The 27,115-nt window shown below is 47.0% G+C and overlaps 2 protein-coding genes and 1 long non-coding RNA gene across 3 annotated transcripts; 1 reads left to right on the top strand and 2 right to left on the bottom strand.

The window, feature by feature from the left end:
- Positions 1-125: 125 nt before the first annotated feature.
- kif1ab (kinesin family member 1Ab) lies at positions 126-21,328 on the bottom strand. The gene is given in 49 exon segments (XM_084706748.1): positions 126-2,668; positions 2,779-2,897; positions 3,129-3,321; positions 3,633-3,752; positions 3,905-4,014; positions 4,864-4,935; positions 5,074-5,124; positions 5,127-5,261; positions 5,400-5,545; positions 5,658-5,719; positions 5,892-6,025; positions 6,189-6,303; positions 6,867-6,972; positions 7,093-7,177; positions 7,279-7,345; positions 7,587-7,695; positions 7,788-7,843; positions 7,966-8,084; positions 8,265-8,355; positions 8,484-8,670; positions 8,773-8,908; positions 9,134-9,219; positions 9,331-9,449; positions 9,580-9,717; positions 10,069-10,247; positions 11,038-11,186; positions 11,353-11,443; positions 11,594-11,666; positions 11,809-11,989; positions 12,112-12,195; positions 12,355-12,464; positions 12,653-12,732; positions 12,847-12,922; positions 13,127-13,206; positions 13,416-13,546; positions 14,660-14,698; positions 14,898-15,040; positions 15,233-15,311; positions 15,439-15,517; positions 15,624-15,641; positions 15,761-15,826; positions 15,966-16,043; positions 16,165-16,276; positions 16,614-16,792; positions 17,127-17,195; positions 17,306-17,485; positions 17,823-17,896; positions 19,557-19,743; positions 21,047-21,328. Coding segments are annotated over 48 exon segments (5,052 nt in total). The 5' UTR covers positions 19,663-19,743; positions 21,047-21,328; the 3' UTR covers positions 126-2,628.
- Positions 21,329-21,931: 603 nt separating this feature from the next.
- LOC146270972 (uncharacterized) lies at positions 21,932-24,237 on the bottom strand. The gene is made up of 3 exons (XR_014767133.1): positions 23,953-24,237; positions 22,539-22,657; positions 21,932-22,223 (listed from the first exon to the last, which is right to left on the bottom strand). It is a non-coding gene; the product is annotated as an uncharacterized LOC146270972 (long non-coding RNA).
- agxtb (alanine--glyoxylate and serine--pyruvate aminotransferase b) lies at positions 24,107-27,018 on the top strand. The gene is made up of 11 exons (XM_084707190.1): positions 24,107-24,441; positions 24,701-24,893; positions 25,012-25,076; positions 25,210-25,310; positions 25,397-25,467; positions 25,585-25,669; positions 25,795-25,893; positions 25,981-26,050; positions 26,136-26,231; positions 26,341-26,469; positions 26,608-27,018. Exons 1-11 carry the CDS (start codon positions 24,172-24,174, stop codon positions 26,713-26,715), a joined length of 1,287 nt encoding a protein of 428 aa, XP_084563316.1. The 5' UTR covers positions 24,107-24,171; the 3' UTR covers positions 26,716-27,018.
- Positions 27,019-27,115: the final 97 nt, after the last annotated feature.

Genomic DNA, 27,115 nt, shown 5'->3' with positions numbered 1-27,115 from the left:
TTTACGCGGTATAACCAGTTCACAGAAATATTGTTTTTTTTCAACTTGTGATGTGATTTCCTTTTAAATGATGTAAAGCCAGATATCCTAATGTTTGGAATAAAAAGCAGACAAAGTCATTGGTCAACTGTACAGTAAATGTTTTAGATGGTGAAGTGATGAAAGCATACTTTCAAACAAGACATCTCTCTTTCAAAGGATTTGAAAAATCCTTTCTCATCTTTCTATACAAGCTTCAGCTTAAGAATCATGATATTTGATCAAAATGAGAACTCGTGCTTCTTTATAATTTGGTAAATAGTCCAACATATCATATCCGTCTTTGAACAGCAACAGGAATTCATAAATAAAGCTATGTATTTTTTCATTGTTCTAGCACACAACATAACAACTACCAGTGCACATAAAAAGTCATACAATATAAACCAAGGTGACCAGAAACTGACTGGAAATATGTGTTTGTTGTTGGGATACATTACCACTAAACTGCACCACACTATGATAAAAACATGTCACGAGTCCTTCCATATTGCTAAATCAAGACCATGAACTGTGTTGAGTGACATCATGTCCTTCGGTCATGGGGAACTGAGAATGCTCAACAGGTTGGCTGGCCTGAGGCACACTGAGACCCACAACTGTATATTGAACCAAATATTGACCATCGCAGTATCAACAAGGACAAAAAATCACGACTCAAACCTGTGGTTGTCTGGCCACGTCTTGGACACAAGTTCACAGTATCATCTGGCAACATGGTATTCACACAGAACCACCAGACTTTGATGCCTTGTTAGTACCTCGGATAGTGTTTGTAAATTGCCTTTGTGCAAACTGCTAGCAAGGATGTTTTCAACATGTCTATCGCTCATACAGCACACTTTAGACAGGGTAGTGGTCACCTTGGTAAGAGTATGGATTCAGAAACATTAAACCACTTCCCAAATACACATAGATGGGATCTCATATAATATCAGGAGGTTTATACTGTGTAGGTTCAGATACAAGCACCAGGCCGTAAAAAAAAAGCAAAGCAAGGAATGTTTATATGCAACTTCACACAACGATTAGCTGTACTACACGTCCTATATGTATGGTATTAGTCTATACGGATAGTAATCAGCCTGAAGGATAATATGGATACGCTGTATCAATTATAAACAGGTTCATAGTACAGTGAATAAAATGTCCTATACATAGCAGTAGTAGCACTAGGAAGGGTGTGTCAGAGGTTGATCGTATGTCTGGAGGACAGACCCCAGAGAAGAGAGAGAGGCACTACCTGGAGCATCTAAATGCACTTTCACACTTCTTCCTTCTCCCTGTCACCAGCATATAGGTCCAATGCTATTTCACAAAGTCATCAACAGACCTTCTTCCAGCCTACCTTCACTGGAGCTGCTCTGGGTGCTTCCTACCAGCATACTGAACTAACAAAGCAGACATTCGGGGTCAGAAGAGAGGAGTGGACGTGGTGGGCATTGAGGGGATTACAATCTATGTCACGCTGATATGAGAGAGCATTTTCGGTCTCAGACTAAAACGCTTTGGTTAGAACAACCGAGTAAATGAACGAGACATCAACTCAAGATAATAAAGTGCCATGCGACAAAACTGGTCAGTGATTCAACTTAAATACATTACAAACAAAAATGAATTCAATTGTGTATAGATACAAATTATATTTGTACAAAACTACACAAGGCGGAAACAAGTCAAGGGCACAATTCACTGGTAAGTTAGGCAGTGTGTGTTACATGACAAGTCAGCACAGTGAGCAACATGTAAATATGGAAGCTAAACAGCTCCCCCATCGCCCTCTAAGGTCTCTATGTCCTGATACAGACCTGTCACCAAAACCCAGGAATCTCTTTTTACATGGACCCAAACCTCCACCATATGCTGTCCCAAACCTCCAATATGAAACTGATGCAACATCAAACACAGGCTGTAGAACCCAACCATTCTAGAGGTACAGTAATGTGGATACGCTGCTCAGATAAGAATGAGCTTGATAAGCACTGCTATGTTTCCTGCACTAAACACACACAGATATGTCTTATGAGGGCTATAAAAGGGATATACCATGTCACCACTATCTTTATCATGTGACTACAGCGTTAATAAGAAATACATGAACCGTTTAGGGACTGGGCATCATATACAGGTCAAAGGGATGTATGACATTGGAAATGGCAACAAGTCAGACTAGTCTGCTATCGAGAAGGTCTTGCCGTTTACCTATCTTCTTTACCTATCTTCTGACAATGGCCGCTGGTCTAGGGAACTGTCAATTCTACATGCACATAACAGAGGACCATCACGACCAGGCCTAACACCTAGCAGAGGTAAGCCCTACCGGGTGGGCCAGTCCTGGGTTAGTCTTACATGAGAACCTATGGGTCTTAGTTGGATTGGGGCACTGGAGAGACAGCATGAGGGGTCAGGACACACCGTGCAGGTTCTGAGGTGGCTACCGGGGGGGTTGCAGAGGGGTTCAGGGTGGGGGGGAGCTAGGATGGGTGCGGAGGACAGAGTAGGGGACCTATATACATTAGAGGGTCATTGGGGTCAGTTAAGCCTTTAGATTGTGTTTGTTTGTTCTTTTCCAACAAGGGTGTGCACTCCTCACATCCTCGGGCCCGACTTTCTTCTGGAGAGCTTAGACCTTGAGGAGGGGAGGAGAAGGTCGGTTAGCGGTTTGAGTTTGTGGAAACAGATCAATGATCTGCCAAGGTGATGAGGGCAGGGAGATATTGTATACCAGGGTGACCTCACCTGATGGTTCCAGCCAACAGAGGGTTAAAAGCGTACAGCCAATCATGCATCTCCTTGTCGTTGCTGGCTTGGAGGAGTATCCCACGATGCTCGGTGCACACGGTAAAGGTGTTTGGAGTCTAAGGCACAAAGAAGCATCACAACCCACACACTGACAAACAACGATATCAATCCTATCAAACATCCACCCTGAAATCATCCTCACCTCATCATTCAATACCATATCCAAGCCAAACACAAAAACCTCTTAAACAGCCCGAATCCCACCATTCCAAAACACATTTGCAGTGCTGTATGATCGATTGTAAGGTGTAGTTACGGTGTGACAAAGTAGTCCCGGTGAGTATTACCCGAAGCAGGGTCTGCTTGTCCTCGCTGTATTCCACCTGGGCGGAGGACAGGTTGATGACAGCCCTCTCCACGCTGTCCCTCTCGCTGCGGTACAGGTACACGTAGGGCCGGCGCACCACCACGTAGCGCTTCACCCAGCCGCTGGTGTGCGGCTCCAGGAAGTGCAGGTAGCCCTTCTTAGACACGATGGGACTACAGCCCGCATGACACAGGGACAGGTCAAAGGTCAAATATACATACAGTACTGTGCAGAAGTGTTGGGCACCCCGGATTCTGTACACAAATACTATCTTCAAGGCGTGTTGTCTTGTGTATTTGTGCTGCAGATATGCTGTATGTGCTGCAAATATATATATATATATATATATATATATATATATATATATACATATGTATACATCATATTTCATAAGCAGCAGTACATTTCTGGGTATTTTCCTACTGATCCCAGACTCATGTTCCATCGTGATGCAGTGCGTGGTGGGTTGAGGGAGGGCTCTGACCTGACGCGGATCTCCTGGATGTCGGGGACGAAGGTGCAGCCGCGGGAGGCCCTCTTCCTGTCCACGGGGCTGTAGGGGTCCAGGTCTGGGGTGGAGGCTCCTGAGCCGGGCTCCGTGTGTCTGCACACCACACACAACCACTCTCACCATCTTCATAACGCTCGCAACCCTTTGGACCTGACTGTCTAATGGCCTCACAGACTTCTAGGTTATGATTTGGATGAACGGGACTATTTGGGGGGGGGGGGGGGGGAGGGGGAACTAACACCAACCTGATGTCATAGTGTCCTTCGACCAATGAGGGACAAGTAGAGGATGGAGTGAGCGTGCTCAGTCCGGAGGAGGAGGATTCCCTCATCAGCGACGCTGACATCTCAGACAGCTGAAAAGCACACGCACACACACGCACAGATACACACACAGACACACACCCACACACAAAGACATGCAATAACATACAAAACAAACGCACGTGCAGGCGTAGAAACACAAACAGATTCACGGAGACACAAGAACAAACAAAAACAGACACACAGAAACACACGTCAACACATAAGCAAACACAAACACGCACATACATTGAGAACATTTTCTGTAAGTCGGTGGTTCTTAGGCATCTCATTTTGAGGAATGGCAAAGTAGAACGCTAACAACAACCAGACAACAGCAATAAACACGAAGGTAACAGAGCGCCCCTTGCTTTCGTTCACCAATCGAACATGCCGTAGTAATGTTAGAAAAAGAGAAGCCTGCCATACTCTGGGGGAGTAGGGAGGGGGGCTAGAGGGGTGGAGGGGCTGGAGGGGGGGGGGGGCGGGTAAGAAGGCAGGAAGGGCAACAAAAGAAGAGGGAGGTGGGCAAGATGAGCAGAGTAGGGTGACGAGGTGAATCCCAGTATGAGTTCCTAGGGATAACACAAAGGTGTGGCTGATGAGGGGCCATGTTGGTAGGGGAGGGGCTATGTTGGTAGGGGAGGGGCCATGTTGGTAGGGGAGGGGCCATGTTGGTAGGGGAGGGGATGGGGGGAGGGAGGGGGCAAACATGACGATGACAGATGATCCTCGGCCAGGAGAAATGAAAGGAATGACTGAATGAAGGGGAGCCGAATTGCGATGAATATAAAATGGGCTTTGGCCTACGGGGGTCCGGGGTGGGGGGTTTTGTGAGGCGGGACAGGGTGAGTGGAAGTGAGTTAGAGGGGGCATTCATAAGGGGCTGGGCTGGGGCTCACCTTGCTCTCACTGGCACTGCTGCTCACCTGGCTGTACTCCCTGTTGAAGGTGTGCATGAGCAGCCGCAGACACTGGCACAGGAGGAGAGGTGGGGGGGGGAGAACAAACAAGTCAATCAGGTGAAAATCTCAAATCCATCCCATACAAGGATAAGTACAATCGCGAGGCGTCTGTGTTGGGCCTAGGAGGATCCAGGGACTGGTAGTCACCTTGGCAGCCAGCTCTCTCTGCCTCTGGCTGGGGCTCTCCAGGGGGGAATGCCCCCAGGGCTGTGGCTGAGGACAGGGCTCTTGGCAAAGTCGCTGATGTCACTGCTCTTACACAACACGTCCTGTCCGGCCTGCAAGGTGGCCTCCAGTTTCTCCCTCAGGAGCAGGTAGTGTCTGGTCTTCTCAACCTGAGCAAACACACACACAAAGAATGGATGAGACACCCCAAATATAATGCTGGCACCTCTTCTTTGCCACTAATTAGTATCAAAACGTGATTGGAACCAGCCTGTCTCCAAAGCGGACCCACCAATCGGACCCCTTACCTCCTGCAGTAAGCTGAGCTTCTCCAGCTCCCACTGGTGGTCCAGGATGAGGCTGTCGCTGCGCGGCCTCCAGCCCGCAAGGTTCTCCTCTCCGCGGACGTACGCCACCGAGGTGTCCAGCACGCGCCTGCGTCGCCGCTGCATTCCTGGGGGGGGGGACAGGGAGGACACAGGGCGAGTTGAACACAGCCTCGACGCATGTTCCCTGTCTTAGCTCAACCCCAACGCAGGTTTGAATCGCCGAACGGCAGCTCTCACCTGGACTTCCGTTGTCAGCCACGTGGCAGAGACTGACTTCATACACTCCAGTCACACGGTTACTGAGGAGAGGAGAAGAGGGCAAGTCAAACATTTCATTCGGGTCGGGCTGGTGTCGTTGAGAGATGGAGCTGATGTGTTTACGCAGAGCCTAGCCACTACAGGGGCTGGTCAGGCGTAGCGTGTGCCCGACCAGCGGGTGAGCTGTGGTCGGGGCTCCACAGCTGAGGCTACCTCTCGGAGGGCCTCAGGCAGCCCGTGCTGAACAGGTTCCTGATGGAGCGGGAGGCGGGCAGCTTGGCGTCCCGTGAGTAGAACACCATGCAGAAGTCCTTGGTGATCACCGTGGGCTGAGTACAGTTCTCCATCTGCAAGAGAGCAGAACAGCTCCCAAGTGTGAGAGCCTCATTCTGACAACCCTTCACAACCCCCAACACCGTGACCTTGGCACAATGACGTTGGTGCAAGCTGCGACGGTCTTACGAGAGACCTGCAGCGATGGTGCCCAGGCCCCTGGCGGCGCGTGTTTACCTCCAGGTATGCCGAGAGGGTGATGTAGATCTTCTCTCCGTAGGGAGTCACGCGGTTCAGGAGGAGGGAGTTGTGCATGGAGCTGTCCCACGCGGCCTCAAATCGGTAGAACGTCCTGCGGGTGAGAGTGGAGAAACAGTTACCATGTGCCTGTCTAGGTGTGGGCGTGTGTAAAGGAGAAAGAAAGCAGTTGTGAAAACAGTGAAAAGAGCTGACAGAAGTAGTTGGAGCTATAGAAATAAGGGCAGTATTATACCTATGGTCATCTCCCAGGGAAACACTGTCACAGGCAAAGCATAAAGAGAGAGAAGCAAGAGGTTATGAGTTAAAAAGGCGAGAGAATAGAGGACATCATTATGGAAGGGGTGAGGGAGGGGTGGAGAGAGGAGTGGATACCCTACATTGACTAAGCGAAAAGCTGGATAAGTCACACTATTTATCGCAAATGTGAAAGAAGGAATCCACGACTCCTCATTGAATGGAGCTGTGGAGGAGACGGAGGGAGAGAGAGAGAGAGAGAGAGAGAGAGAGAGAGAGAGAGAGACAGAGAGAGAGAGAGACAGAGAGAGACAGAGAGAGACAGAGAGAGACACAGAGAGAGAGAGAGAGAGAGAGAGAGAGAGAGAGAGAGAGAGAGAGAGAGAGAGAGAGAGAGAGAGAGAGAGAGAGGCAACGTACTTGTCGTCGTGCGAGGGCCAGATATAGCCAGCAGACAGGATGTTGAGAGACAGGATGTTGGGATCGATGATGGTCTCGTCTGCCTCTGGGGTGTTGCGGATCCGTCCTGTCACAGGGTAAACAACCGTTGTTATGGTGACATCATGTTTGGATGACGAAAGCTCACATAGAGGAACAGTATTTAATGCACAGGTAGCTCCCAACCCCGGTCCTCCTCCACACTCACCGACCACCAGCTCCTTAACCTCCTTCCACTCTACATCATTTCCTGTTTCGTGCGCTATGGTAACCGTGATCCTCCTTTGGATTCCCTGTGGAGAGGACACCACCAAACAGGAAGTGAACATCACGCGGGAGGTGACATTTGTGCTGTGTCACATGTCAGAGCTCCAGGTGGGTGGGCGGGGCTGACCTGGTGGAGCAGGAAGGTTCCGTGGCAGGGCATTCCTCCTCGGTGGTCCACCACAGCAGGGATGTAGCTGTAGAGAAGCACAGACACACTCATCTCACTGACCACACCACCAGCTGCAATATGTCCCTGATATCAGGAGACATCTTGGATCCCTCACAAAAAAATTAGTGGGCGCACGGAAAGAGCAGGGAAAAACCACTGATAGGATATTTATTTTTCTCTTTGGTCACCTGGAAATAGTTTTTTCAGGAGAAAGAGGTTTGAGGGGTAACGTATAAAGGGAGGTGTTAGCAGTAGTAGTAACTCACTCTCCGTTGGCCTCCAGCTCACAGATCTCGAAGAAGGCCATGAGGTCATATTTGGAGTGACACGGTCCGGCAGTGGAGCGAGTCAGGGTGTTCAGCTTGGTGGCCGGCACTAGGACAGAGGAGCAGGGACAACAGTGTCAGGGCCTAGCCGGCACTAAGGGCAGGAAACAGCCCGGGATGCTCTCATGAAGAAACGCTCACCTGGTTTGGACAAGGGCATGACCCTGGGGAACTGCCTCCTTGAAGGTCGAAGGGGACTGAAAGAATAAACCTGTGTTCAACTTGATACAGTCCCATGGGTCGTGACAAATGAAAGCTTAGAAACAAGGAGATTCTCGGGCATGATTAAGGTTGATAAGGAAGGTTTGGGTCTCCTAACCTGATGAGATCTTTGCAGAGGGGCGGGAAAGGTTGTTTCTGGTAGTGTCCAAACACCTCAAAGACAATAGGTTGAGTCTTGATGTACTCCACGAACGACTTGGTGACTTCCACTGTGATCTGACACGGCGACAAAACAAACAATATCATAAGGCATGGTAGTCAAACTTCTGGTATGGTAGTCAAACTTCTGGTGTGGTAGTCAAACTTCTGGTGTGGTAGTCAAACTTCTGCAGTGGAACAGTGATCAAAAAAGGCCACAAATGTTGCAGTTTTTGTTCCACTGCATGAAGTGCTTACATTCTGGACATGATAGAAGCCGAGTGGAGGTCCTCGGCCTGTGTTCTTCAGGGGTTCAGTGGAGAACGCCTCGTCATGACGGTGGATGAAGCTGCAGGAAAGCCAAACCATAACAATGACAGTGACTCTACGAGACACGAAAACACTGCCTTTCAATATCTTTCAAGCTAAAGTTGAAATAAAGGTAAGAGTAAGAAGGAATAGGCCGTGTGGACTCACTTGAACTGACAGAAGATGTCTGCGTACTCGGCGGAGATGCTGGACGCCTGCAGCACGGTGACCCTGAAGGTGAAGGTGCTGCCGATCCTCAGGTGGGACAGAGCCTTCTCCTGGCACAGCTCCAGGGGCAGGTCCAGACCAGGGCCCAAGACCCCCTTCAGAGGGCTGCTGGGGGGCTCCGGAGTGGCTGGACCACACCCACAAACCCACACACCCATAGGTCAGATAACATAGATCTCTCTCCATCCAAGTACTGTACATGGGACGTAGACCAGGGCTTGTTCCTTACCTGCACACGTGTTGTTGTTGACCTCATCAGCAGACACTCCTATCTCGGAGGTCTGGCCCTCCCCCTCCACGATGCGCAGCTCCTCCTGGGAGGTGTTGGAGTGGGACATAACACCTGGACATGACTCTGTCTGAAACTGAGCAGGAAATACACCACACCTCAACACACTGGCATGAGCTGCGTGGAAAAACCTCCATTTTGTGCAACAGATCCATCATATCCCAGTGCAATTAACCACATTTTTGAATCCTTTACACATATTGGAATCTCTACAGTTTTCTACAATTTGTATTCAATCGAATGGTTATTTCAGTGTTTTCATTTAACTGTAACACAGTTCCAAACAGTTCCACTCTGGTACCTTCTCAAACTGCTGGTCTTCAAAGGAGATCTTAGCAGTGCCAGACTGCCTCACCCCTGAGCCATAGTCTGGTGCCTCCTCGTCAGCTGAGGAGAGAGGAGGGGTTCCACGTTCAATGCCCCTTCATGCAACAACATGGAGAACGCCTCATCCACCTCACCACAGCACACGTCTACATCCACCCAGACCTGCAGTACCTGAGATGGCCTGCACCGCCACGCGAAGGAAGCCCTTCACCTCTCCCTTCTCGCTGACGATGGCTACGCGGTGCACCAGGGGGACAGGGTACAACAGGTTGCTCAGGTACACAAACGCCCTGGTGGATAAGAGAACGGGCAGGGTCAGAGTCCTGTTCGTTGATATGTACTGTGCTGAAAAAGACTTAGTTCTAGTCTCGAGTTTCTTTTTACTTTGAGCGGTGCTTGGAAGGAGGGCCCGGGCCTTACCTGCCCACCAGACGGAACCATGGGAAGCGGTCGTAGAAGGGGTCTCCTCCGGTCAGGGCGTGGTCACATTCGTCCACCGCACTGCTGGGGACCTCGGCTGCTCGGTCGTACATCTCCCTCATCAGGTCCAGCCTCTGCCTGCAGGGGGCAGTAACGCACCATAACACACGGTGATGACAGGAAGCTTCAGAGAGAGAGATGAGAGAAGCCTACAGAGCCACAGGAAACAGCTAATTGTCATTAGAAACCTTACTTCATGTACGAAAGGTGCCACTGGGTTACTGGTTCGTACTGCTTAACTGCTGTTTTTACAAACTAACAACTTCACTGGGCTCAGTGTTAAATAAAGCTCAAATATCTTGAGTATATCTGAAAAGTGCAGCACGCCTAGCCAAAGCACTTTCATGGTGTGATGGTAAAGTACTTCCACTGATTGGGCCAATTAACCACATGAATTCAACGTGGTCATCCAGACGCAGGCAGACCTACCTGAGTTTCTCCAGGGTCCAGTAGTGTGTGGCCCCGTTCTTCTGATCCTGGACCTCCACAGCTACGATGGTGCGGGGGAAGGAGCGCCTCTCCCTCTCCTTGGCCACGCTGGGGGGCAGGAGGTCCGGGGGCAGCGGCGAGTACAGCGTGTCCGTCAGCAGCACGAACTGGAACTGCACCTGCAGGTATTAAGTGTGTTAGCGACAGGCCTGGCCTGGACATGTCTACTGCACCTGCAGGTACTAAGTGTGTTAGCGACAGGCCTGGCCTGGACATGTCTACTGCACCTGCAGGTACTAAGTGTGTTAGCGACAGGCCTGGCCTGGACATGTCTACTGCACCTGCAGGTACTAAGTGTGTTAGCGACAGGCCTGGCCTGGACATGTCTACTGCACCTGCAGGTACTAAGTGTGTTAGCGACGGGCCTGGCCTGGACATGTCTACTGCACCTGCAGGTACTAAGTGTGTTAGTGACAGGCCTGGCCTGGACATGTCTACTGCACCTGCAGGTACTAAGTGTGTTAGCGACAGGCCTGGCCTGGACATGTCTACTGCACCTGCAGGTACTAAGTGTGTTAGCGGCAGGCCTGGCCTGGACATGTCTACTGCACCTGCAGGTACTAAGTGTGTTAGCGACAGGCCTGGCCTGGACATGTCTACTGCGTTCGACACAAATTGCATTTCTGCTGAGCCAAATGTGGTGTTTTCATGGTGTCAAACATGAGAATCATTGATTTCCCCCCCCCCCCCGAGACATTTCTGCTACGACAAATCCAATTTGACTCCATGTGCTAGGTCATTTTTAGGTACTGCACACGGTCCTTAGGTTTTTAGTACAGCCCTAAAAATGTCCATAGAGTCTATATTATACTGTCTAAATGCAGTAATACTGAATAATTATTGAATATAATCAAAAGAAAAGTTCATTTAACAACCTATTAGCCTACAAGACAATCAGGGGCAGCTGACCTTCTTCTTGAGCTCCACACTGATGGCGTTGGCTTCCTTGAGGAAGATGGCGTTGCCCCAGAGCAGGTCCCTCAGGGAGGTGAACTGATAGAAACGCCACTTACGGAACGCCCACAGGGCCAGCTCTGTCTCTCGCGTGGTCCAGGGCACTGTGGAATAAGGGGGTCGCTGCTCAATGCTGTTCTGTCGTTGGCACTATTCATTTTGCATATTCCCGTGCCACCGATCCACTGTCTGACAGTCTCAATCACCTTTGTGTATTTTCTGAAAGGTAGTGCGTAATTTAAAATGGCTTACTGGGAAAGACGGGCTCACCTTCCTCTTCAGGTTCCTCTTCCTCCTCTGGAGACTCGAGGTAGCGGGAATCTACTTGCTTCTGAAGGGCCTCTAGTTTACTCTCATAGTCCTGGGATGAACCCCCCATGTAGACAGTTGTACATCACGACATGGTTTGTCGAACACCAACCCAATACACGTCTGCTATTTGCTACAGATCTACAACCTCATGTGCTTTCACGTGCTTCCTGTGAGTGTCTAACATGGCGGCCTCTCTCACCAGTCTCTGCTGTTCCAGCAGGTTGCTGGCTTCCTCCCTCTCTCTGCGGTATTGATCCTCCAGCTCTTGTAGCCTGCACGGGGAATACACATTAAAATATCCGCTCCACTGTGAACCTTTTCAGACGATCTTGACAATATCACCAGACGATTTCATCTCCAGTGCGCCTCTCACTGAGCTTGAGAGCATGTACAGTGCAGTGTCCAAGCGTGTACCTCTGCTCCATCTCCTGCTTCATGTCGATGCCCTGCTTCTCCAGCAGCTCTCTCTGGGCGAAGGCCCAGTCCACGGGCTCCACAGGGGTCTCTGCGCAGGGGGTCCTCTCCCGCTCCTGGCGCGCCTGCTCCGGGTCGGTGAAGCGGAACACGTGACTCTTACCCATGATGATGCGGGTCCCTGGAGAGCCAGAGGGAGGGAGGGGGGAGGGGGGCATAGGTCAGGTCAAGGGGTTATTTATAACGTGACATATAACACGCGTTTCGTGTTTTTTTCCTTGAAGGGAGTGTCAGGGGACGGACCTGATCGTAGGACGGTGGGCGTGGTCACCCTTTTCCCGTTGACGTATGTCTCTGACCCCTCACAGGGCTCCAAGGTGACGATTCCTATTGGTGCACACCGAGAATCAGGAAGTCAAACACCAGGTCACTCGGCAGATTGTACCGATCCTTGTCTATTCAGACCACAGATAAGTGGGCAGAAACGCCAGGCACATGGGAAGGGAGACCAGTTGCTGGATGTGTGTTATCACTTTCCCCCAGGGCTTACCTTCCCCCCTGGCCCTATGGTGCTGGTGAATGTGCAGTGCTCATCCTTGATGAAATGGCCGCTGAGTACGATGTCCTGACGACTGCTGGCGTCCTCTCGGCCAACCCTGGAAAAACCGAAGATGACGTCATGACGAAGCATGAGAGAGAGAGATCAAGCCTTTTACCACTGTATGACTGTTACATCGCCTATGCTACATGGCTAAAGGCTATACCTTTGGCCATACCAATTTGTATTAGCCGATTTGAGGCACTGTGATGCATCACATATATTTTTTCGGAGGCCAGGTCTTACTTGGTGATGCCATCTTTGATGTAATACAACAGACACTCTGACATCAGAGGATCCTCGTTCAGGTTCACCAGGTGGGGGGTCTGAAACAAAGAAGACTCTGCTTGAAATGAAATCCAGATATCACCCGTGTCCGTTTGGTCAAATGTTGAACTGTCACGAGGGTGGCTAAGGGAAGCGCTTTTGAGGGGCCTGACCTTCTTCGGGGAGAAGACACCGACTGTGCCTCCGTCCTCCCGCATGGCCACGCCCATTTCGGCCAGCAGAGCTTCCCTACACAGAGCACACAGACACTGTTAGATACGAGGCCTCTTAGAGATACCAGCCTGTTCGGGATAATAGGTCGGTTAGAGACTGTTAGAGCTACTAGTTCTGCCCTTGTCTCGGATCTTCCTCTGTATACTGTATCTCGGACTGTACCAAGTCCTTTTTGAGACTGAAATGGAAGGGACCATTGACACCAACACCAACACCAACCTCTCCATGCGGATAGCTTCAGTCCTGCGCAGCTTCTCTTCCCAGGTCTCATTGAGCTCAGCAATAATCTTCTCTGTTTCCTGGAGGTTAGTGGGAACGGTGGTTATGTTTAATGGTGGCCGTGGATCTTAAATCATCTCATTTATTATGAAGATTTGTTCGAGACGAACACGGACTGACTTACTGACTGACTGACAGACTGACCAACAAACTGATCACCTGACAGACTTACACCCCCTCCCCCATCCCTCTCTTCCATCCCGCTCTCTCTTCGCCCCTCCTCTCCTACCTTGAGCCTCTCGATGGCCTCCTCGCTGGCCGGGCTGAAGATGCGGTCGTGCAGGTTGCTGATGGAGGCTGCGCGGCTGGACAGGGCGGAGAGAGAGGGGGAGGGACTCATCCCCGTCATGGCATGGTTCACTGTGGAGAGATCACCCCTTTGATTGACAGCCTGGCGATTATTGACAAAGTTCTTGTAATCGCACAAGTCTGCCAGAGAGAGAGGCATGTGTGGGAGAGAGAGAAAAGGGGGGGGGGGCAGACGGCAGGGAAGTGAGGAGAGACATTGGGGGTGGAGAGAAAAACGCAGAGAGACGGATATAAGGAGAAGAGGGAACACAGGGAGTACAAAAAAAGAAGAAGAGAAAGCTCAAAAAATGGATCGTAGAAGCAGGAAGATGCTTACCAAAGCCTTAGCAGACAGAGCAAAAAGAGCAACTCAAACTGATGGGACACGCAGAGCCATGAAGACTTTCGGTTAGTCAGACATTCAAATGCAATGTACATCCATTATGACCAGCTCATGAAAGCAATGTTATGTGTGGCTGGTAGCAAATCCAGCACATTACTCTCAAGCCAATCAACAGTGGTCTGTCTTTTGGGCCTGAGGCCGACTAGCAGCATCATCCAAAGCTGTGAGAACTAAAGGGGAGGGACTTAACGAAGGGATGCTAGGCAACAGGCCTAGGAAGCAGTATAGCAGAGTCCATGCCAGACACCCCATGAAGAGTCAGACGCACAGCTCCTCCACAGTAGAATCAGACTATGGGAAGTTGAGTCATTCTCGTTCACTTCATCTGGTCGTGATATTATAAAGTACTGGCAGATGAAAGAGACTTATTCGAAGCCATGTCTCCTATTTTGGCTTGTAACTTGTTACTTTGATTAGAATAGTCTTGACAAAACACACTGAGATGACAACTCCCAATGATGTCATAAACACAAGCTAGCTTCTTTCTTATACAGTATATAAATGTCTGTAATTAGTACAGAAACAACCAATATATAATCTCCCAAAAAAACGTTGCTCGTTCAAATAGTTCTTAACAGAAAAACAAAGACATTAACCTTTGAGGAAGGATAATAGCATCCCTTCACTGTCAACTGCGCAAGCTAGCTCAATGTAAACCTTTTATGATCATATGGACCTCTGGAGACTAAAACTCACTATGGGGAATTAGGACTCTACTGTGGAATTGTGTTAAGCTTCATTCTGTTAGCTGCAAAGGACAGGGCTGTCAGATTTATACACACATTTCAAACCAGTTATCACAGGACCAGGACCCGGATATGCTGAGAGAAGAGAGGAAAGAGAAAGGTGTGTGAGATATGCTCACGCACGTACCTGCGTAGATTCTCTTTCTTTTGTGCGTGGTACGTCTGTGTGCGGAGCACACACTTTGGAGCATGTGAAGGTGTGTGTGTCTGAGTGTGTGTGTGAGTGTGTGTGCACAAGAGTGTGTGTTGGCTCTCCCTGCGTGTAGGCACTCACTCTCTATGATGTCTCCCAGCCCCTGGGAGTAGAGGAGGTCCTTGAGGCGAGACACTTCCTCCTTCAGCTCACGCACCAGACGGTTGTTGGGGTCCTCGTTGATGACGGCGTTACAGCGGATCTGCTTTGCACGGTCAGCATACCTGGGCGGATCCAGGGCCATGCAGGGAGACGTTGGAACATCAGACCTACGCTCGAGAATCTTTTGCTTCTCGCTCCATGTTCACCATAAACTTTCGAATCTTTGTGATATTTTGTGGTTCCTAAAATATCTCCCTTTTGGCATACTTTTATGTTTACAGTCATTCACCTAGCATCTTTTATCCAAAGTTTACCTGAGGGTGCTCAGGGTCTCGTCATAGTTGATGTCAGCTGGGCTCAGGGCTGCGACCATGGCTGTGCGAGAGTTCCCTCCTATAGAAGAATGTTAGAACAGTTGTAATGGGAAGCGGAAATGTGAGCTGATAAGATAGGATCAAGTCATTCCAAGAGGAAACTCTTCAGTGATTCCCTATGAAGAGGAAGTTGAGAGAGCACATACCTAGGTTTTCCCTCAGTAGCCAGGTTAGAACCGAGTCTCTGTAAGGGATATGGTTCTCCACTTTCTTCTTTTTCTTGTTCTGTTCGCAATGTCACAAAGGTTACCTCGTGAGGAAAGCACTGTTGCTTTCTTCAAACCAAAACCACATGTTGAAATACGTATGAAAAATATATTAAATAATGTACCTTATTGGGTGCCGAGTCCTGAAAAAAGAAAAAATAGGACAGAATTTAAAATATGTAACACAGCTGAAGTTAGAATCTTTTACCAGTTGACAGCTGGTCAATTCATCCAAAACGGTAGAAATTAGGAAGGTTCTCACCACTTCGGCTAAAGCAGAGATGACTTTTCCCAGCGTGGTCAGGGACTTGTTGATATTTGCTCCCTCCTGAAAAGGAAGATTGAGGGCATTGGTCAATTTGGAAAGTTAGGTTCGTACAACAGAAGATGAGAACAACCTCTGAACTCCAACCGGGGTCTTGTGAAGTTGTAAAAAAAAACCTTCCCTGATCTGGTCATCCTCTCACCTTCAGCCTGGTCCCTTTGGCTCCTGTTGAATCAGCCCTCTCACTCCCTGCCAAATCCACCAGGCTGATTTTGCTGACCTGTTACGATAACAATCATCATGCATCACAGGGTGCAGAAAATAACGCAAATACTGGGGAATGTTCGTATTTCTACACACACGTATGACACTGTAAGTTTCGAGTTTTTATTGGCCTGCACCTTTTCTGTGGTGTTCTCACTATCCATGTCGTGTTTCCTCTGTGTGAAGATGATGTTGAAGACAGCGTGAGAACGGCTGCTGGTCTCGTTCATGTTGGTGGCTGCCACCGTCCTGGAGAGAGAAGGGAGAGACTTAGGATGGCCATTCATCCATCGTGCAACCATCCGTCGATCGGCTCAGTCCTGCCTGCGTCGACTAGTCTGTACCTCAAGGCTGTAATCATAACACATATTGGGAGGGACACATCCGACAGGCAACCACGCACGCCGTCCAAAATGATCATTAAAAAATATAATTTGTCCCTCCCTAATGTGGACTCCATGGCTACAGCCTTACTGTACCTAAATTCTCTGTCAGGCACTTGTTCGTTGTTTCGTTTGTTTGTTTAATCTTTTGTTTGTAAGTTCAGTCAATGATTTATTTATTCATTCATTCTCTCTCCCGTTACCTGGCCTTGTTGCCAGAGTCCATGAGGTCCTGAATGTCGTTGTAGGAGGTGACGGCCAGCTTGGACAGGTCCTCCACGTAGGGCCCCATCAGGGGGTGCTCTCGCACACGCAGGTTCCCTTTGTTCTTGGGGTTGAGCAGGTCCCGCACACGCTCACAGTAGATCTCCATGTAGCTCACCTGGGGAGGGGCAAGAGGACACCAGGTCACAACACGTTTAGGATATCCTTGTCACTACATATCAATGTCAATGATATCTTTAATATTGATGTCATGCTGATTCGTTAATAATCGTGCTAATGATAATAATATAACAATAATGCTCTTTTTGGCTGTTGGCAGTCAGATCAAAATGCTTCTTTGATATTTTCTGAACCAATATAGAGAAAAAACCTCAGGTGATTCATGTTGTATAAGCATAAAATTTGCATTAACTTCAGTTTAAAGTTAAAATTGAAATCAATGCATTATTAAAGGTCTCAATCCCCTAGAGATTGCAAGTGGGAACACTCACCTCCACCGAGTAGGATGTGCTGTTGTCAGTATTGCTGTCATTAAACTTGGTGAAGAGATCCTCACACATCTGCAAGAGAAAGAGAACACACATTCTTTGCAACAAACTCACAGTGAAAATGAATCGATGGATTGGGTCTCCTTGACTCAAAAGTCAAAGTATTATCAGTGTTAAAGTACCAGAGGGATGATCCCCTCCTGGTCCTTCTCCTGCCGGCCCATCATGGTGTAGCTCTTCCCTGCTCCAGTCTGGCCGTAGGCGAAGATGCAGACGTTGTAGCCCTCAAAGGCATGCAGCAGCATCTCCTCCCCGATGTCCTTGTAAACCTGCTGCTGGGACGCAAAGTTGATGTCCTCCGGCTGTAGAGGGTCAGAGGGCAGCACACACACACAGGCACACACACACAGGCACACACACAGGCACACACACACACACACACAGGCACACGCACACACACACAGGCACACACAGGCATACACACACACAGGCAGGAACATGGTAAAACACACACACAAGCAGACAGACAGACACACAGACAGACAGACAGACAGACAGACAGACAGACAAGCATGTCAAGAATTAGGAATTGTGTTTTGAGATCTTTAATTTCACTAAAATCGTTATATACTTTAAACGTCTTTTGGAGAGTGTTTAACACTGTATATGTGTCTAGTTTATGCATAATCTGAAACTCACCGTTGTGTGTGACCAGTAGGAGTAATCAAAGTTGAAACTTTTGTTCTCTTTTGGTTGCTTGGGGTTTATGATTGCTAAAAGGACACAGCAAATAACTGAGGTTAGAAATGTCATATCAAAGCTAACAATATTCACCAAGTAAGGTATTTCCATGTGGCTAACGATTGCTATTAATTGTGACCATATGCCACTTTATGGTGTTTCTTTACTGTTTATGGGCAGTATAACAAGTAAAAAACATCTAACAAATCCACAAATAAATAAACACATTAAGATGATGATTTTTGACATTTTGTGCAGTAAATAAGAGAATTATCGAGGAACATTTTTTTATGATTTCTCTCTCTGCTGTGTGTTGTGGCAGACTGGAGAGGCTCATTGGCTGGCTGTAGAGATTAGTAATGTGAAGCAGCAGTCTCATCATTTGAGGGGAACTGTGGAGCTGGTGAAATCTAAAACAAGGCCAGGCACTAGAAGGAAACGGAGCAGTCCTTTATAAGCTGTGTGTAGTGGAGCACCGAGGCACCTGAACACCAGAGGCTGCAGCTGTGTCCAGAATAAGTGATACAGTGAAGCTCTTCGACCTGGTTCTACACTGAAGCCTGCCAGAGCCACAGTCTACATGTTATTATCTAGCGAGGAGAAACAGCAGTCTACTCTACTGAGAAAGACATTGTATGACACACAGTGACCCAGTGGAAGGAGGCGGCAGGGTATGGTATGGGGAGATAGAATTAGGGACCTTGTTGTATTTTGATGTTGTCCGATAAAAGATTAAAGTATACCCAGGCCTTAATCTGTGGCTTACTAAAGACTGTGGGAATGAGGTCATTAAAGCGCCGCCGGCCACAGAGCAGCAGAGAGTGCAAAACATACAAATGGGTGCACTGCAGACACACACACACGCATATTTACACACCCAACGGCACATCAGCTGACTGTGTGTGTCAGCCCACACATCAACAAGGAGGCCTTTTGCACCCTGTGGCTCGCGTGATGAGAGATGAGCGCTAGTGAGGTCACTACATCCTCCACACACAGACAAGCCTGGCCATGGACTGACTGAATCCATTGTTTTAGCCCAAGCCACCATGCCACACGCCCCGCTGCCCACTACCATGTAGCCTCACCTTCAGCCTGGCCCATGCAGAGTCAGCATTCTGACTCCCTCACACATGCACCAGGCTGATGAGAAGACCAACTGGATGGATATAAACATCCATGTCAATACTGCCAATATGCAATACGGTGGAAGAAACAGACAACAATAAGTGTCAAAAGCCTTCATTAATAAAATAAGTAATAGCTTACATGGATACAGTAGATACAGATCCTAGAATGATCACCGGCCAAAACCTTATTATTAAACGTACATCTATGCCTTATACAATCAGACACTATAGTTAAATATTTAACAGCATGCATTATTTATGTTGACATTGGTGCTTCAGGTTAGCAGACTGGAAATGTTTTGGAAAAAGAAGTGGGAAGACAACACTCCCCATGTTTTTACTGCTCATTAAACTCAAACAAAGACAAGAGAGAACTATTAGGTATTGATTCATATTCATTCAGGGACCCAATAACCAGTGATTAGAAGTGATGCTGTGGTACAACGCTTTGACTTTTGTCAGGCAACAAATAAACTATTAGAATTTGAGGCCAAAACTGAGGCTTGGGTCGGCTTTACCAGTTCAACTTAAAGAGAAAAGACTATCCTGTCATGATACTCACTTGTAGTGTTCCCTGACATCTGTATGATGCACTTGCTGTCCTTCCCAGTTTCTCGAGAATTAAAGGGTCGGACCCTCACCGCCACCTTTACCGAGGCTCCCGCCATGCTGCCTGTGAGTGGGGAGTTAAACCTCGCCGGGGACAGACCTGTCAGGAGGGTGGGCTTGTCGCCAGGCAGACCTGACACCTGTGGATAGAGATGGAAAAGTGTGATTTGAAAAGATAATGGTGTCACTAAATGTCAGATTAAGTTAAAAGGTTTTGAATAGCTTGCCACTTCCATCAACTCATATAGGCAACTTGCCTAAAAAAAGGTAGGAGGACTTCTATCTCCTATTCTCGACACTGCGAAATAGCCTTCATGGTGTGAAGAGGACTGCTTTAGACGCTAAATATAACCAAATCACTATAGCGTTTTATACGAATTGTTACGCTCCTTTTGGGCTACTGCGGTACTACAGTCTGTCTGATGCATCAAGCGATTAACCAAACACATCATCAAACATGTAAATCATAATCAAAAAGAAAAATAACATTGTAGCGTGTTAAAGCCAACAATATGAGAATCCTGATTTTAAAAACTGCCTAAAATGGCTGCTTAGTACGTATAAGCTTGGGTGACATCGAATGATATCTTGGACACTGGGTAGCATCCCTTGTTTATCCCTTCCCGTTATAGAGCTGCAGTTAATATTCGGATTCTATCTGCTCGAACGCACTTGTCATGCGTAAATACAGATTACTTGTATTTAGAATATTTACTGATGACCTGCATCGAGGCGTCAACAGAATTTTTCCTGCGTTTTCATCAAATCACTGTTGCAATAACGGCAACAACCCGTCTACGCGATTCTTCCCTGACCATTCATTCACGCGATTTTTTTGTTATATCTTATCAGCCACAATATCCAGACAAATTAATATGGGTCACAAATGTTTAATGGCACAATTTATATGAATAACAGAACTGCATATTAATATGGAAGACTAGTTTATATTTACATTGGGAACCTACCAGCGCAATGTAAATATTGTCACCTCCATTTTGCGCTGCCGCACCTCAAAAACACTGCGCTATCGGTGATATAGGCCCTCTCAATTTCATCAACTGTAGGCTGGTCTATCCGTCACTGAAGTCGTAGTACTTATTTATTGATGTTCTCTTCTTGACAGGTACAATTAGTTTGTCCAGATAAAAAATGACAATCAGTAGGCCTACTATTCGTAGACTACATTGGCTATCACAACGGCAATTATAAATAATGTAGCTATGACTCTATAGCCTAATGACTGGTTTACATGGATTACAAACCCAAATTCATGGGCATGTCGCAGTATCCTGTTGAGATCCTTGTTTACCACCCTGAAATAAAGAAGGGCCACAAGATGGCCATCCATATACCCCCTCAAGACATAAACCCAAGGAGCACCTCCCCTGGTGTGTCTGCGCCATAGAACAGCACATCTTAGAAAAGGATAGCTCTTCTTACCTAACCACCACCACTTCCTCGATGACCGCAGTGGGTTCCTCCGTCTTCCTCTGCCCTCTGTTTTTTTTGTTCCTCTCCTTGATCAGCTAACAGCCTCCCTTAGCGTATCCATTCATGGAAAATCCACCCAATGCAATAGAGAGAGAGCTACCCTAGTCAGTGTAGGGTTGGGTGGGCGAGCACGGCCTGGTACACAGTGGTGCGTCAGTCCGTCAGGCTGTGCTGTGCTGGAACGAGAGGGAACAGGAGGAGGAGGAGGGGGGGGGGGGCAGATGGGGAGAGAGATGGATTTATGGATGCAGGAGCTGCGCTGTGAGAACGCCCCACAGTCTAGAGCAAAATGGCTGAGGAGGCAGAGCCTAGGATGCTGGGAGGCAGTGATGACATCAGCATCCGCATCATCAGAGTGGGAGAGGCAGAAATGATGCAGCACGGAGAGAAAGACAGGGAGAGGTAAAGAGGGGAGGAGGGAGATGTAGAGAGATAGGAGGGGACCCTGAGGGAGGGGAGGGAGAGATTGAAGGTGGTACTGTGGTACTGTGAAGAAAGAGGAAGTGTGTCTGTGCACACTTTTTTGCGTGTGTGTGTTGGTTGTGTGTGTGTGTGGAGGGGGGGGGGAGTTGATAGACATAATAGAGAGAAGTGAGGGAAAGCAGAGGACAGATTGGTACCTAAGGATGGGCCTCATTATAACAAGCAAAGATAGATTACGGATGTATACAGTTGTTTTTCTCTGACCTATATAGGGGTTGGTGTTTGTATCCAGAGTCAGTTCATGCCTACTAAGACATTCCTCCAGAGAATCAAACCATTGTCATTCAAATTGAAGAGTCGAGTTGTGTGGAAACAATGCAGGTCATTGTGTCTCAAAATGTAGTCTCGGTGTCAAGCGTAAACAACATATTTTATTTATTTATTGACTTGACACTGAATGTAGATAGTATTGATTAGATATTGCTATTACAATTGGTTGCGTAATAAGCTTTAATTTAATGGTAGATTGGTCACTTGGTTGCTTTTACAATTGCTCAAAACAGTTTTTGGTTATCCACATATGTTGCCCTCTGTGAGCCTCCGATGGTGGAGCATGCTCAGTGTGAGCATGCTCAGTGTGAGACCCCCATCTGCTGGACAGGATCCCCAGCTGCACATCACGAGCCTCTGTTAAGGGGACACGCTGTACAATTGTACACAGAAGCGAGTGAGCTGTTAAAAGGACCATCAGACAGTCAACCTGACAAATATTACATGTCACTTTTTGGATGTTCCCAAAGGCTGTTGCATCATACTTTTAGAACAGATGTCCTGACACGAGCAGGACCATGCCATGTTTGACTTCCTATTACAGTTTTTCTCTTGCCTTCCAATTGCCAAATTTCTCAGTATCTATCTTTCTTTCTTGCACCCCCCCCCCCCCCCCCATTAAGCATTTTGAGTACGTCAGTGGTGCAAAGGCCACAGAGAGGTAAACAGTGGAGTTTCATTTATTTACCAGCCAGTGTAATTATTGACCACGTGGGACATGAAGAGATGTTCAGCACAGATCGTTCAAGGTCCTGTTGTGATACGATGACAGCTTAACCAGACCCACCGGCCTCAAGACAGCCAGACCTACACTTCCACAGGGGTCACGTGTTATTTAACAAATGTAACATCATGATTGATCCTGTTTCTGTTTTATCAAACTCTCCCCAAGCACAGACTCTTACTAGGCAACACAGATTTGACAATATGCAATTATGCAATATCAAAGATAACCATGGTAAATACCTTTTCAGGAGCATTCCATACTAAGATGTAGAACTTTGCCTTGTCAAAATCGTGAGAGAATATGAAATGTGCACCAAGCACTTTACTGACAGTTGAGCACTGTGAGAAAAGGAGCAGGTTTTAAATGACCCCTCTGTGGCCCCATACTGTACTCTCATAACGTTTCTCACAACTAGGGTTCCCAAAGCAGGGAAGAGAGCGACTGAACTTACTAAAAAACTGAAAGTTCCTGTGCTGTTATCTCACCGTTTAACTGTACAGTATTTTGGGTTTTACAACTGAAATATTAATGTACAATAAGGGTTTGTTTTAAGATTTACATTTAGTAGATGCTCCTATCCAGAGCGACTTACAGTAAGTACAGGGACATTACCCCCGAGGCAAGTAGGGTGAAGTGCCTTGCCCAAGGACACAATGTAATTAGGTACGGCCAGGAATCGATCTGGCAACCTTCAGATTACTAGTCCGATTCCCTAACCGCTCAGCCATCTGACTGATTTAAACGGTATTCACTCTAATCAAATTGGGTTTACCGCAATTTTTAAGAAAATATATTTGGTGTGCAGGCACACAAACATGTTCAGTAACAATGTAAATGAGTGATATGTAAGTGAATGTATGTCTGCACGTGACAGTGAGTGTATCTGTGTCTCTATTTGTCTGTACTCTGGTCAGCCAATCTCCTGTCTTTAAATCGGTAGACACCTCTCAAAAATCCTGAATAAGGACAGTATCTGGGGAGGGAAAGATCAACAGAGCACGTTCACAAACAACTTTTAACTGAACTGAACTGGTTCGAGGCAACGTTATTTCCGACCTGTGCAAGTGCTCCAAGTTCCTTTAAAGCCCGGTCCCAAGTCTTAGTTTACATAATGAACCTCTTTTATTATTAAAAAGGTACTTTTCTCAAACATAATATATCAAATATACAGTGTGCCCAAATAAAGGCCAGATAATTGTATTGTTTCGTTAGAAATTTTATTTGGTGACATCAGCATAATAAATCTAGCCACTACATCTGATAAAGTGCAATCAAAAGAAATTGAGTTGAATTCCTCACCATGAACATGGTCAGAACTACAAGCTCTCATTACTCATTGACCAATATAGTTTAAAAAGTATCACATTTTTCTAACCTGATGCTGTTGTAGTTGACAATACAAAATGCAGATCAGACATTCTCGACCAATGCGTTAGGCTGTTGTTGCAAACCCAAAGTGACGCACACAGATCCATGCCCAATAGGTCAAAGACCTGTTTCTTTAAATCTTCAGCAAAACCCAAAGCCAAACACAATTATTCAGTCGGTCCTAGAAAGACACTTTAGACAACTAAACCGGAGTGAGGAGTTAAGGATGATGCAGCGGACTGTGTTTCGTAGAGCCGCGCTCCTTGCGCAACAAGCGGCTCTGGAAAGCTCACTACCCACAAAAAACACGCTTATGATGCTGCGCCTGGACCGCTGCATGTCTTCAGTGTCAATTCCACCACCGGCTTGCATGCTCCGACCACTCGAGGCACCTTTCCGCTATTTGTTTGGACCAGGACCGTCCAACGTGCCTCCACGCGTGTTAGCTGCAGGGGGCAGGCCGATTATTGGCCATTTGCACCCAGAAATGTATGAGGTATAGTATTTGCCATCTTTAATCATCCATGTTCGATCCGACTTAAATATTTTAACAAGCATGGGTAATTTTTGCCTTGCATATCCACCTAGCTCATCCAATATCTAAGGTGGTAGTTAATACTTTTGACAACAGAATACATGTAGGCTATACTATCGCAACTCTAATGCGTAATGGGGTGCGCAAGTGAAGCCAGGAACACGTTCTCAAACGCAACATATAATTGTATTCAATTATACACTTTTCGCGGGTAATATAGATCATGAATGATATCAAGAAGGGGATCCAGTACGCCTTCCAGACAGAGAACAACATGACAATATCCATGAGTGGCTCCGGGCACGCGGCGATGGAGTGCGCAGTGTTCAATACGGTTGAGCCCGGAGAAAGTGTCCTGGTGGCAGTAAACGGAATTTGGGGAGAACGCGTGGCTGAAATCGCTGAAAGAATTGGTGAGTACATGCTACTTAAGGTTTAGCCGGACATTTACCGTAGAAGTTTCCCAGAGGCTGGAATTTGATTAAATGTTTTCGTGTCCAAATATCAGTTCTACAACCTTATCTATTTCAGGTGCAAAGGTTCACACAATGGTGAAACCACCAGGTGGATATTTCACAAATGAAGAAATCGAACAGGTAATTTGTAAACGTACATATTGCCTACCAAGTTAGGGTGACCTTCACAGACGAATTCTTTTTAACAATACACATAGTATTCCATTATGTGTCAGAGCATGAGTTTTTCTGAGTGCCCATCTCCTGTCTGCAGGCCATGGCCAAACACAAGCCTGTTCTGTTCTTCCTCACACATGGAGAGTCCTCCGCTGGACTTTGCCACCCAATAGATGGCATTGGTGACTTGTGCCGCAAGTAGGATACTTTGATTTCCATCTGTCAGTCCCTATCACAAATCAGGCCGGCTCTCTTCCTTACTTTTCTTTTCTTTGTCCTTTCAGACACAACTGTCTATTTCTGGTGGACACAGTTGCATCTCTTGGGGCAGCACCAATCTTCATGGATAAACAGAGTAAGGCCGTAAAGATCATTTTAGTTGTTAGATCATTTCATTTTTGTATTTGTGTGAGATTAGTTTTCATGTGAGAGATCTGTTTTCATATATGTTTTCATTCTCATGTTTCTCTAGATATTGACATCCTGTACACTGGCTCACAGAAGGCCTTAAATGCTCCTCCTGGTACAGCACCAATCTCCTTTAATGAGAGAGCATGGTGAGCATGGCTATTTGTGTGTGTGTTTGTGTGTGTGTGTGTGTGTGTGTGTGTGCATGCGTGTGTTTCTTTGGTGAAGACTCACAAATAATACCCTTTTTAAAACTCTTGATACCCTTCTGCAGCCACAAGATGTTTAACAGGAAAACAAAACCCGTGTCCTACCTTTTTGACATGACCCACTTGTCTAACTACTGGGGCTGTGATGGACAACCTGCCAGAATGTAAGTATACGCAAAAGTTACATGTAAATATAGCCACATCTGTTTTATCTGTGCCAATGACTTATGGCTGTTAAACCTTTGTTTTAGATACCACCATACAGGACCAGTGTCTGGGTTCTTTGCCCTGAGGGAAAGTCTTGCAATTCTTGCAGAAACTGTAAGATTGACAAAATACATGCAAATGCAAACCTCAGGGACAGGAGGAGCAGCAACCTCAGTATTTGATCTCTGTCTCCCCCTAGGGGCTGGAGGAGTCATGGAGGCACCACAAGGAGGTGGCAGCGCACCTCTATAAAGGTCTGGAAGATCTGGGACTCAAGCTCTTCATCAAGGACAAAGTGAGACCTTATAGCTGATGTGTACGTTGTTATATATTACAGGCCCACAAGCAATGCACGATACATCTAATCTTTTTGGTCGTCTGTTTGTTTGCAATGGCCTCTCCAGGATCTGAGACTTCCCTCTGTCACCACCTTTGCCATCCCTGATGGCTACAACTGGAAGGAGATGCTGACCTACATTATGAAACACCACCAGATGGAGATGACGGGGGGGCTTGGGCCCTCTATCGGGTTGGTGAGTAGTCTGGTCCCCTATATCTGTGAATGAAAGCAGGATAAAATCCCTGATAGGTCACCATGTCACGTGAATCTGTTTGTTGGTTACACTGTCAGAAGAGAGTGTAGTTTAGGATACATTTTGTGTTCCCTGCAGGTGATACGTGTGGGCCTGATGGGATACAACTGCCAGAAGACCAATGCTGACCTGGCACTGGCTGCACTCGAAGACGCACTCAAGAACTGCAAAAAAAGCAAAGCATGAGGAAACGTGAAGCTTTGTAACATGCATTCTGTCTGATATACCCGAGAACACCTAGATGAATGGACTATGAAGGCATCTAACTGTGACAGGATGATTTGTGTTTGTGACCAGAGATTTTAACCACCTTTTGTATAAAAAAATATTTTCTTTAACAGATTTTACTAACTGCATGCGTGTTAACAATATGGCTAACATAGAGCTACTTGTTGATAATACTAACATATATAAAACTAAATATATTACATAATTTGTAATGATAAAATCATCTGCTATATGAATAAACTGTGACATTTATTGTAATAAGTGCATTATTTTGTGCCAATGTTGAAAAGAAATGCAAGACAATTGGTAATTTCATCAATAGGCGATGAGATGGAAAATTATACACACAAACATCAGA

Source organism: Hypomesus nipponensis, chromosome 10, assembly GCF_054491055.1.
Source record: "Hypomesus nipponensis isolate SF chromosome 10, ASM5449105v1, whole genome shotgun sequence".
Taxonomy (NCBI): domain Eukaryota; kingdom Metazoa; phylum Chordata; class Actinopteri; order Osmeriformes; family Osmeridae; genus Hypomesus; species Hypomesus nipponensis.
Note: the sequence above shows the minus strand (reverse complement) of the source record. Positions and strands in the feature narration are given on the sequence as shown.

Bases quoted from the DNA above. Each gene is read 5' to 3' on its own strand.
- agxtb (XM_084707190.1), top strand. From the start codon at position 24,172: ATGATGCAGCGGACTGTGTTTCGTAGAGCCGCGCTCCTTGCGCAACAA. The intron at 24,442-24,700 runs GTATAGTATTTG...CGGGTAATATAG, and splicing joins TGCACCCAGAAATGTATGAG to ATCATGAATGATATCAAGAA. The intron at 24,894-25,011 runs GTGAGTACATGC...TATCTATTTCAG, and splicing joins TGAAATCGCTGAAAGAATTG to GTGCAAAGGTTCACACAATG.